Here is a 12,051-nt window from a genome sequence, read left to right as displayed (position 1 = left end):
CCCTGGAAATTCGTCACTCACCCGCCCCCAGCAGCAGCGGCAGCAGCAGCGGCAGCAGCAACACCGAGGCGGGCCCTCGGCGCGGCATGGTGGGGCGTCCGGACCAGGGTCCTCGGCGTGGTGCGGGCCGGGGCGGCCGCCCCTTATAACCTGCACTGTGGCCCCGCAGGGGAGGAAGTGACGTCACCGCCGCCCCCTCCCGGCCCCGCGGGGCGACAGCTGCGGGGCGGCCCTCCTGCCCGAGACCCTCAATTATTCATGGGGGCCCACGCCCTGCACGCGAGAGCGCAGCGTCGAGCACGGGGGCTTCCCTTCCCAGAGAGACGGCCTGATGAGCTCACCCGCGGCATTGGGAGGCAGACTTGGGTTCGAATCCACAGGCAGCCACTCACTGATCGAACTAAGGCAACGCTTTCCCTTCCTGGGCCTCAGTTTCCTCATCTGGAAAGTGGGTCTCAGAAACCTACTTCCTCAGAGGTTGTACCTGGATTCTGGCCTGAGTCCCAGCCCCACCACTTGCCAGCTGTGCAGCCCTGGGCCAATTTCTTAACTTCTAAGACCAGTTTTCTCATTTGTAAAATAGAATCCGTGACAATTTACTGCCCAGCTTGACGGTGAGGATTAAATAATGTGTATACAGTGCTCAGGGCAGTGCCTGGCGCTGGGAACTGCATATGTCCGAGCACCTCCATTCCAGTCATTTTTACTGAACACCTGCTGTGTGCCAGGTCCTCTTCCAGACTCTGAGGCTACCTCAGTGAATAAACCAGCAAACGTCCCTGCCCTCTCGGAGCTGACATTGGAGAAGGGGAGACAGATAATACAGTTGTCTCTGGGTATCCGCAGGGTGATTGGTTCCAGGAGCCCTGCAGATACCAAGACCCACAGATGCTCAAGTCTCTTATAAAAAATGGTGTAGTCTTTACATATCTACCCACATCCTCCAGTAAACTTTAAATCATCTCTAGATTACTTATACCTAATATAATGTAAATGCTATGTAAATAGTTATATTGTATTGTTTATCTGTATTATTTCTTATTGTTGTATTATTTTTATTTCTCCGATTATTTTCAGCCCATGGCTGGTTAAATCTGTGGAGGCAGAACCGCGGATACGGAGGGCCGACTGTACTCATGAATGCACATTATGTAAGGAAGGAGGAAACGACTGTGGTACACCACAGCATGGATGCAGACACTGAATGCTGGGGGGTTTTAGTCTGGCCAGGGTGACCAGGGAAGTCCTCTCTGAGGTGGTGACATTTGGGCTAAGGCCTGAATGATAAAATGGAGGAAAGTGCACAAGATCTAGGGGAAGAACAGTCCGGGGAGGGGGACTAGCAAGCACAAGGGCCCGAGTCAGGAAGGAGTTAGTTACAACAGCAAGACAAGTTGGGGCTGAAGAGGAGGGCAGGGGCAGATCAGGCTGGGCCTTGTGGGCCATGATGACGACTCAGTCCTTTACTCTGAGATGGAGTCATGGGAGGGCTGAGCAGGGAGGGACATGACCTGATTCAGGTGTCCACAGGTCCCTCTGGCTGGGTGGGGGACAGGGAGCAGGGAGATGGTGAGGAGGCTTCTGCAACTGTCCAAATGGAAGATAACGGTGGACAGGAACAGCGCAGGGGCCGGGGAGGAAAGGGCAATGCACAGATTTTGGAAATATGCTGAAGGTGGAGCTGCCAGATTTGCTAATGAACTGGAGGTGGATGTGAGAAAAAACTCAAGGATAACCTGAAGGGTTGTAGCCTAAGCAACTGGGAAAACGTGCTGAGAGGGGTATACTGGGAAGAGTGAGTTTAGGCAAAATGATTAGAGGATCAGTTTTTTTTTTTTTCCCCTTTTTGTCTTTTTCCGTGTCCGGCAACGGATTGCAACCCTCAGTGTCGCCCCCACACCGGACCGGGACCGGCAATGGGATCGCAACCCTCAGTGTTGCTCCCGCACCTTGCTCAGCCAGTGAGCGGGAACCAGTCTGTATGTGGGATCCGAACCCTCGGCGGGAGCGCCACCACGCTCCCAAGTGGCGCACTGTAGCAGTGCGCCACCGGGCCAGCCCTAGAGGATCAGTTTTGGCTTCACTCTGTGATGCCCTCTGGACCCTACCTGGAGCTGGGGAAGGCGCAGTTGGATGAGGAGCTGGGGACTGAGGAGTAGGTTGAGGCTGAGTCTGCTGCAGGGCGACCTGTCCTGGCTTGTCCCAGAGGAAGGGGAGAGGACACAGCATCCTCCTGGCTTCCCCTGGTGGCCCCCAAGCCACCTCCATGTACACTGGGGGTTGCTGGACACTTCCAGACACGGTCCTTGCAGCTATAGACCCTTCGATGATTTGGCACCTCTGAGCAGTTGCCTGGCACCTCCCAGGAAGTTTGGCAGGGGCATCTCCCTTGTCACAGATCCACAAAGGCCTTTGTTCTGAGCATTTATTGGGGACTTTCTGCTCAGCACTGAGGGAGGGAAAAAGGATGGAAGTCTCTTCCTCTCCTCCCATCCCCAGACGTCCTGCTCCTACTGCAAGCTGGGACCCTCAATGACAACGGGGTCACTGACTAATTCTGAGGAAGTAGGAAAATAGAAGAGGTGGACCCTGGAGTCCAGGGGCGCAAGCAGGGAGCTGACACGAGGAATGCAGATGTCAGGACGGGCTCAGGAAAACAGGTCCCAGGCGTTTGGGGTCTCCTGACCTCCAGGAAGCAGCGGCCACCCTGCTGGCTGACGTGGATGGGTTCTCAGCTTGACGAGGGCTGGCCCGGGAGCCTGGGCTTCTGGGGCTGGTTGGGGCCAATGTACCGGAGAGGCACGTGGGTGGGGGCTGTGATCCGATCAGTGCTGAGGTAGGGCTGGAGGGCAGGGGGCACGAGGACCGAGCCATCCTGGGGACAGAGCAAGCCTCAGGAGTCTGCCCCTGTCCCAGCCCTCCACCCTTGGCTTCTCTGGGTGCGATGCTTCAATCCCCTCACCTTCTGCTGATTGCTCTCCAGGAGGGCAATGAGGAAGCGAGGGACTGCGCAGGCTGTGGCGTTCACCTGGGAGAGAGACATGCTCAGAACTGGGCATTGACTCCAGGGGAGGGGCCGAGGTGGGGCGGGTCTAGCGAAGCAGAGGCTTCTGGGGAGGGTGTGCGGGCCCTCACCGTGTGGGCGAACTGCAGCTCCCCGGCCTCGGTCTGGAACATGATGTGGAGGCGGCGGCTCTGGAAGTCAGTGCAGTTGGAAGCACTGGTGACCTGGGGTGGGGATGGGGTGAGCTGAGAGGATCAGCTGTGGGGGGGCAGGCCTGTTTTCTTTCCCACCCCATGTCCCCACGGGGGCAGGGCTCACCTCTCCAAAGCGGCCACGGCCTGGCATCCAGGCCTCAATGTCAAACTTGCGATAGGCGGGAAGGCCCAGTTCCTGGGTTGGCATGTCCAGGACCCTGCAGCCAAGGGCCCCGGCATGGCAAAGGTCAGCATGTGCGAGGCAAAGGAGGTGGTGGGGAGGAGGAGGAGGAAGAAGTGGAGGCAATGGAAAAGAAGGTAGCCAAGAAAGAGAAAGTGGGAAATGGCAATAAAAAAGGAGCAGGAGATGATAGTGGCAAAGGGGATGCGGGAGGCATGAAGGAGGGAGTTCTCAGAAGGGGACAAAAGACGTGCACAATGGCCATTCTCTCCTTCTAGAATAACAGCACCCCCAGTTTTTTGCAATGAGTCACCAGAAAAAAAGTCTACATTTCTCAGCCTCTCTTGAAAGCTACATGGGACTCACAATGTGCGGGTCCCGCCTTTCCCTCACCCTGTTTCCCACTGGAGGGTAAAAAGGCATCTTGGGTCAGGCGGGTGGGGCAGTGCCTTAGGGATGGGGAGCAGCAAGAGGGAAGGGGCCTGGGTGCTGACCCTGGAGCACCCTGAACTGCTCATGCTCCTGCTCTAATCCCATAAAGCATTACAGATGCACAGACAGACAGCCTGTATACACTCCTAGAATCCTCACACAGGAAAAAAGGGGCAAAGAGAGAGCAGGTGGTGAGAAGGTTCCAGATGGGGGAGCAGCTAGCCAGCCCCTCGTCCCTCCCTCCCCCACCACCCCTGGCCACCCACCGGGCCCCTGACCCCTCTCCACACCGGAAGTGCAAGCCCAGCTCTGTCAAGATCTCCATCTGAAGGGACAGGAACTCCTCCAGCAGCTGTGAGCTCTGCTCCAGCCCAGGGCCTGTCACCCCAAACATCTCCACCTGTGGTGGGACAAGGGCGCAGGAGTCAGGAGGCCCTGAGCTGTTGTAGTGCCCCCACCGTCCCAGCTACACCTACCTTGGTGAAGTGGTGTACCCGATACAGCCCCCGAGGATCCTTCCCCGTGTCTGTCTCTGCCCGGTAGCAGGTGCTAGAACAAACCATCCTGGTGGGGAGCAGGTAAGGTTAGTCAGGCAGGAGAGACTGAACATCACAGGTGGGGGCAAGTTCTAAAGAAACTGGGTGTCACCTGATTGGCAGGTCCCTGAAGGCCACAGTGTGGTCCATGAAGTAGCCTAGGAGGAGAAGAGGGCAACAGGGTCAGCCAGGGCTGCCACTGCCCACAGGAAGCCTTTCTGAGAATTAGAAAAGGCATCTGATCCTATGTCAGAGTAGGCGGCTGGATTGTCACTGTGCTGTTGTGCAGTAAACAACCTACAAAACTGTACACATTGGCCCTGCAGTTGCTGAGCTTTCCTGGACAATGGGTGTTCCCAATGTCTGCCCACAATCCCTCCGCTCCTCACCCTCCAGGCAGATGCTCACCTGCGAGCCCCACCTCTGATGTACCAGCCAGGTTGAGGTCTTCAAAGCGGGAGGGGTCGATGTTGTAAATTTGGGATGGGTTGGCATTCGGTGTCATCCCACAGCCTTCCTAGAGGAAGAGTACAGGCCACAGGGGTCAGGGAACAGGTAATCTTGGCCTCTCCCATTTTGCAGTTATGCTCCTGCCCTCGAAGCATCTGGAATCACCTTCCTCCCCTATTATATCCTGACCCCCTCAACCCCAGCCCCAACTGTCTCCTTAGGGAAGGCAGGCTGGTGTCCCTGCCTTAGGTCCACAGAACAGGGCCTGACACCCAGCTGGGCAAGGGGAAAGGAAAGGGGCCTCACTCACAAACACAGCTCCCCGGAGGAGGTCTGGCACTGCCATGGGGGTGAAGCCCTGTGATGGGGGAGAGGATGAGTGAGAAACACATCCCAGACCCCAAGCTCAGGCCTGGAGAAGGGACACTGCAGAGTGAGCCAATGGCTCCCCCTTGTCATTCCAAAGTCCGCTCTACCTCAGAGGAAACTGAGGAAGGCCTGGGAAGTGGGCTTGGAGTTAGTCCCCAGGCCCCTGGTGTCCCTCCTACTGGGGCCCTGTCTGCTGTGTGCTCCATGACTTCCTCAGCTCTGATTTCTTTACTCAGTTCATCCCAAATAGGGCAGCTGGAAGTATAGGTCAAAAGTACCGATCTGCTTAAAGCCCCTCCCTCCCTGCTTAAAGCCTCCCATGGCTCCTCAGTGCCTTCAGGAAATGTCTGAGTCCCTCACCATGGCCAGCGCCCCATGCAGTCAGCCCCTGCCCACCCTTCAGTTTCTATGGATACCATATTCCCCAAAAGCTCCCTTTATACTGCGGGCAGGCAGCGAGGTCAGGACAAGCACAGGCTCTAGGGCCAGCTCCACAGACTAGCTGTGAGACCTCAGGCTAGTTACCTCCTCTCTCCAGGCCTCAATTTCCCCATCTCTTCAGTGAGGATAATAACAGCACCCACGTTATAAAATCATAAGGATTAAATGTGCCAGTAATACATGTAAAGCTTTGAGAACAGTGACTAGACCAGAGGTCACCCCCTTTCCCCGCTGCCCTGAACCCTCTGAGCTCAGTTTCACTGCCACCCCCTCAGGAGCCCTCCATCCTGGCCCATACCCGGTGGATGAGCTTGTTGAGTGTGAAGTTCACCAGGCCATGCTGCAGGAGGGCCCCAGCCCCACGCAGGTAATAGGAGCGGTGGCCACACACATGGGACAAGCGCCTGAGAGACAGATGGGCAGACAGGTGGGTGCATATGGGCCAAGGCTAATGGGGAAGAGGGGGACTCAAGCACCCAGGGGCAGAGGCCCAGCTGCCAGGTGGGGCTGGGGCATCAAACATTCATGCTGGGTGTGGCCCTGGCATTTCCACATCCTGTGATGAGGCCGATGAGGCAGGAGCGGCCACCAGCTGTTGGGATGTGGGGATGGCTCGGTGGAGGAGGTGCAGAGAGGGGAGAGGAGCTCACTTCTGCCGGATGATGTCGAGTTCCTCGCCGATTTCCAGGTGCCCCCGGGGTTGAAAGGAGAAAGCTGGATGTGGGAGAAAAGCAATGGGGTAAGAGGCGAGAGAGAGACAGGAACAGGGATCGAGAGAAAGGATTAGAAGAGGGCAGGAAGGAGAGACAGTAAAAAGAGGAAGGGAAAGAGGAGGCAGGAAAAGAGAAAGGGAGAGAAAAGGAAAGAGAGGAATGAGGGAAAGAGAGAAAGAGAAAGAGAGATGGGAGAGGGAGGGAGGGAATAAGACAGAGGCAGACACAGTGCTGACAACACCAAGGTCCGGGGCTCGATGCCTGTGCTGGCCGGCCGCCAAAAAAAAAAAGATGGAGGCAGAGATGGGAATGGGAAGGAAAGAGAGAGAAATGGGGAGAGAAATGGGGAGACAAGAGTTAGAAAAGGAGAGGAAGAGAGACAGGGAGAGAGGAGGAAACACTACAAGGGAGAATGAGAATCAGAGAGAGGAAGATGCAGAGAGTCAGGGAGGAAAAGGCCATGAGACAGGGACGAAAGCAAGGGGGTCAAACGGAGATGAAGGAGACAGAGGCAGATGTGCGCGTGCGCACACGCACACAGAGGACACAGGGGGAGAAAGCCTAATAAGGTGAGGGGAAAGAGAATCAAAGTCGAAGAACTGCCCCTCAGAAACAGTTCAGGCCCAGCCGAGGCAGGAAGGTGAGCCACCTCCTGCAGCGCCAGGGGTTCTACAGGCTCCAGCTGCAGTCCCAGACCCCTGGAGTCACCACTCCCAGACCCCGGGAGCCCTTGCACCCCAGCCCCAGCCTGGTGGCCCACCTGGCTTGTCTCCGACAATGTGGAGCACTCGCGCCTGGCTCTCATCCCCGACGGGCTGTAGGGAGACAGCGGGTGTCACGGGGAAGGTGGCACTAGTGGGCCCCTGGCCTTCCCCATTGCCCAGCATGGCACTCACCACATCTGGGTGGGTCTGGTTGGGCAGCTTCAGTGCCTGCAGATAGAACTGCTCTTCTAGCTCTGCCTCTCTGGGGTACAGGAGCACAAGCTGCTTCCGGATCTCCCGGCCACGTGCCCGCAGACCCTGATATTGGGGGTCCTTGGGGTAGGACAAGCGGGATCAGCCTGTGAGAGGGTTGGGGGGGTCCCTCAACCAGTCTGACCTTGATTCTCACTGGCAGAACCTCTGTGGTGGACATTTGTTGACTCTTCTATTGGCCCAGCACAAAAGAAGAAACCTCCCTCACCACACGTGGTTTATGGGGACAAGATTCAGTATTGGCCAACTGAAACATTCTATTGCCTTGGCCACAGTGATCCATTCAGAGACAGGCACGTGACCCAAGATGAACTCATGAGAATGAGCCCCAGGATTTTGGTGGGAGCTATCAGGAAAGTGTGCTTGATCCTGCCTTCCCCTTCCACAAGGGGAGAATGCTGGTCTGGGAGTGAGAGGAAAGCAGAACCCAAAATGGAGCCAGGACCTGGATTCAGCTGTACCTGAAGCCAGAATTTTAGTTTCATGAATCAATAGAGCTTGCTTTTTCCGCCCTTAAACCTGTTTGAGTTGTTTCTGTCACTTACAACAGAGGACTCGTGACTAATATGGTATCCTCCCTGCCCACCCCAACTGGGGTCAGGACATCAGTTCCCTGAGGTACCTGCTGCTCCTGACTGTTGTCCTGGTTCACCTGGTAGAAAAGAGACAGAGGGAGTGATTAGGTTGATGAAGTTGGGGGAGGAGAAGAAAAATAAGGGGTGAAAGGTCAAACAAGGCCCAGGGATCTGAATCTCCTGCTCTGTCAGTGCCTGGCTGGGTCCCTCTGCCACTCTGTGCCTCCTCAGTTTCTCCGTCTGTAAAGCTAGGAGGAGGCAAAATAACATAAAAGTAATCACGCCTGCAGCTCCATTTATTAAGTGCTGCCTCCATGCCAGGCTGTGTGGAAGGCTCTCGCATGATCTTATTTCTTCATAACCCACTCTGTGAGGTTGGCATTAACAGGACCCCTGTTTGCAGATGAGAAAACGGAGACTCAGAGAGGTAAAGTCTGTGCGTGTGTATTTGGAGGCCTGCAACCAAGGGCCTTTGACTCTCTGAACCACCTACGATCCTGAACCGCTGAGAAAACTGGGCAGACCTGGGTCTGAATGTTGGGTGCTTACTAGCTATATGCCCTTGGGCACATCTCTGCCCCTCTCTGAGCCTCAGTATCCCAGTCTGTGAAATGAGATGATAAGACCTCCCTGGTGGGGATGCTGTGCAGCTTCCCTGAGAAGATGAGTTAGTGCTCACTGAACATTAACTGATCACTTTTGTTGTTTTAATTAGCTGGCTGCCTGCCTGTGATGCATGGAGCCTGAAGCCTGGTACACAGTAGGTCACTGGGAGACATAATCAGTGGTGGGAGAGGCCTTTGAGGGGAGTGGTGAAGAGCAACCTAGAATGCCCAGGTGCAAATCCTGGCTGTCAGACTTGGGCGCCTTTTAACCTCTCGGGGCCTCAGCTTCCCCAGCTGTAAACCTGGCTTTCTACTGTTCCTGTCTCACGAAGTTGTTGCGAGGATTAAGAGTATGAAAAGCACCTGGGCAGTGCCTGGCACACAGTGATTGCTATATAAATGGCTGCCATTATTTTTATGACTGTTTTTAAGCCCTTTGGCAGATGCTTTTGGTTGTCTAACCCAAGATCCCTCCTTCCTCCTTACCCATGGAACCCTGACTCAGTTTATCCTCCCCAGGCAGCCTGTAGTGCAGGGAAAATTGGCCCATCCCGAGGCTGGCCCTTGACTAGCCCTAAGCTGGCTGTAGTGACTCCATCCCTCTTGCTGATGACTGGTATAGGATGGGGCGTCTGGGCCCAGGAAACACGAGGGGACTCACTGGATGCTTAAAGAAGGGTCTCCTTGCTCTGGGAAAAGGTACTCAAGTCAGAGAACTCTGTTTTCTGCCTCTGGCAGTCATGTGAGGAGATGCTGTACTATAGCAGTAATCTTGGAACCACACAGGGGAAACTGAGGTCAGAGCAACATAGTGAAGCTGCTGGTGCAGACAGAGGAAAGAACCTGGGATGGGGATGCTGGAGAGAGCCACTAATTAATCAACCCTAGGGATGCTGAGACCTGGGCAGCGTGTTAAGTGACATAATAAATGTCCACATTGTTTGAGCTCCTTAAATTGGGTTTCCCCTTACCTGCAGTCAGAGGCATCCTCACTGCTACTTCCCGCCCACCTAGGACCCCCATGCTCACCAGCAGAGCCCGCACTGCCTCCGTCACAGCCCCCTTCTCTTCCTCCAGGATCCGGATCTGCTCCTGCAGATGCCTTAGCTCTCGCCATGTTGAGATCTGGGGGTGGGCACAGGAGGGAAAGATGTGAAGCTGCCACAGCTCCTTCTTACTGTACCCTCAACCCACTTGCCACCAGGACCAGTGGCAGGTGAGGCAGAGACTCCTCACTGCCTCCCAGTAGCCATTCTTCCCTCCTTCCCTTCAGTACTAGACTCCCTAATGTTTAGCCGGGCATACATTTCCCAGCCTCCCTTGCAGCCAGTTGTGCTCATGTGATCAAGACCAACCAATAGACGTGAGTGGAAGTGGTTAAGTGTAACTCCTGGGTCACCTCCTTAAAGATAAGCCCCTGTCCTGGACTTCCCCTTTCTCACTCCCCTTGGACTGAATGATGGGCCCTGAGGAGAGATGAACCGACAGAAGTGTTTCCCAAGGTTGTGATCCATTGGTGGGTGTTATAAACTGAATATTTGTGTCCCTCAAAATTCATGTTGAAATCCTCACTCCCAATGTGATGGTATCAGAAAGTGGGGCCTTTGGGAGGTGATCAGGTCATAAGAGCAGAGCCCTTATAAACAGGACATGTGCTCTTTTACAGGAGACCACAGAGAGCGCCCTTCCCCTTCCGCCATGTGAGGACACAGCAAGAAGATGGCTTCTATCAACGAGGAAGCCAGGCCCTCAGCAGACACCAAATCTGCCAGCACCTTGATCTTGGACTTCACGGCCTCCGGAAATATGAGGAATAAAGTTTTGTTGATAAGCCACCCATTCTAAGGCCTTCTGTTACAGCAGCCTGAATGGACTAAGACAGAGGGTTACGAAATGAATTCAGGATCTCTAAACTAGCACTTTAAAAAACTGCGGTAAAATAAACAAAACATAAAATTTACCATTTTCATCACCTGTAAGTGTATGGTTCGGTGGCGTTCACACTGTTGTGCTGCCATCACCACAATCCATCCCCAGAACTCTTTCATTTTCCCCAACTGAGACTCTGTACCAATTACACCCCGATTCTCCCTCCCCCTTCACCCAGCCCCAGCAACCGTCATTCTTCTTTCTGTTTCCATGATTTTGACTACTATGTATAGCTCATATAAGGGGAATCACACATTAATTGTCTTTTTGTGTCTGGCTTATTTCACTTAGCATAATGTCTTCAAGGTTCAGGAACATGTCAGACTCTGTCGTAGCATATGTCAGAATTTCGTTCCTTCTTGAACCTGAATGACATTTTATTGTATGCATATGGCATATTTTATTTATCCATTCATCCATCCATGGACATGGGTTGTTTCTACCTTTTAGCTATTGTCAATAATGCTGCTATGAACGTGGGTGTACAAATATCTGTTCGAGTCCCTGCTTTCAATTCTTTTGGATATATACCCGGAAGCAGAGTTGCTGGATCACATGGTAATTCTGTCTTCAGTTTTTTGAGGAACCGCCATACTGTTCTCCCCGGTGCCTGCACCATTTTTCATTCTCACCAGCAATGCACACAGATTCCAATTTCTCCACAACACAATTCTTGCCAACACTTACTATTTTCTTTTCTTTTTTTTATAATAGCCATCCTAATGGGTGTTTAAAACAGCACTTTAAAAATGGAAAAGAATAACACCAAGGTCTGCCAAAAAATAAACAAATAAAAATGAAAAAGAATATGATAAGAAAATAAGAATGCATCACACATGATAAGAGCAAGAACTGTTAACGAAACTTTGGTTTCAACTGTGGGTGTGTGTACTGAGTCAGGACGTAAAATGTATTTCTTGCTCTTAGCCACAAAGTTTGAAAAACCCTATTAAAGGGTATGACACTCTAATTTACCTACATGTCCACTAGATGGAATATTCCATCCTACCTCTAGGCTTTTGTAAATGCTGGTTCCTCCACTTGGGTCACTCTTTTCCCCTCTTCACCTAGCTAACTCTCACTCAATCCACAGATCTTTGTCTAATGCCACTATAGAGGGTTAGAAATCTTGATTCTCCTTTGATCTTAGAATAGGATTTTTTAGGTAAATGCATGCATAGGGCCAAAGCCCTCAAGTAGAGGACCAAAGTCCACAGATAGCTTGGCAAAAGCCCATCTAATCTGTTTAGGGATGGGATTGTGTACTTTGACTATTTTAGGTCACTGGTTGGATTCCAGCTCAAAGGACTACTGACTATTTAACCTACTCATTGTTGTTAAGATATGTTGAGGATGCTGCTTGATTGCCGTTTAAATATGCTGAGGAAATTGCTGTAGGAAATATGCAAAAAATAAAGTTTGCTAAGGACAAGCTGTTTGTTGGTGGATCGATTTAGCATTCTGGAATGTCACATTGTTAATTTTATTGATGTTACTAGTTTCCGTTATTTAAGCTATACTTAGCCATAATTAACTTCTGTAACACTGCCTTTGTTTTTATGTCCCTCTTTGATGACTGAATCAACTGGTTTTTCTTGTGAAACTTCCTTGTCTTGACAATAAAAAAAAAAAAAAAAAAAAAAAA

The 12,051-nt window shown here is 52.7% G+C and overlaps 1 protein-coding gene across 1 annotated transcript; it reads right to left on the bottom strand.

The window, feature by feature from the left end:
- Positions 1-2,411: 2,411 nt before the first annotated feature.
- SARS2 (seryl-tRNA synthetase 2, mitochondrial) lies at positions 2,412-9,602 on the bottom strand (the record flags this gene model as incomplete). The annotated part of the gene is made up of 15 exons (XM_008573953.1): positions 2,412-2,875; positions 2,963-3,028; positions 3,136-3,228; positions 3,323-3,416; positions 4,102-4,211; positions 4,288-4,375; positions 4,460-4,505; positions 4,756-4,864; positions 5,108-5,155; positions 5,906-6,011; positions 6,258-6,321; positions 7,081-7,135; positions 7,217-7,357; positions 7,920-7,949; positions 9,507-9,602. Coding segments are annotated over 15 exons (1,290 nt in total), but the record flags the coding sequence as incomplete, so codon positions are not given.
- Between the last annotated feature and the right edge of the window lie 2,449 nt (positions 9,603-12,051).

The sequence above is a fragment of the Galeopterus variegatus genome, unplaced genomic scaffold, assembly GCF_000696425.1.
Source record: "Galeopterus variegatus unplaced genomic scaffold, G_variegatus-3.0.2 Scaffold973, whole genome shotgun sequence".
Lineage (NCBI taxonomy): Eukaryota > Metazoa > Chordata > Mammalia > Dermoptera > Cynocephalidae > Galeopterus > Galeopterus variegatus.
This window is presented reverse-complemented; position numbering and strand designations above follow the sequence as displayed.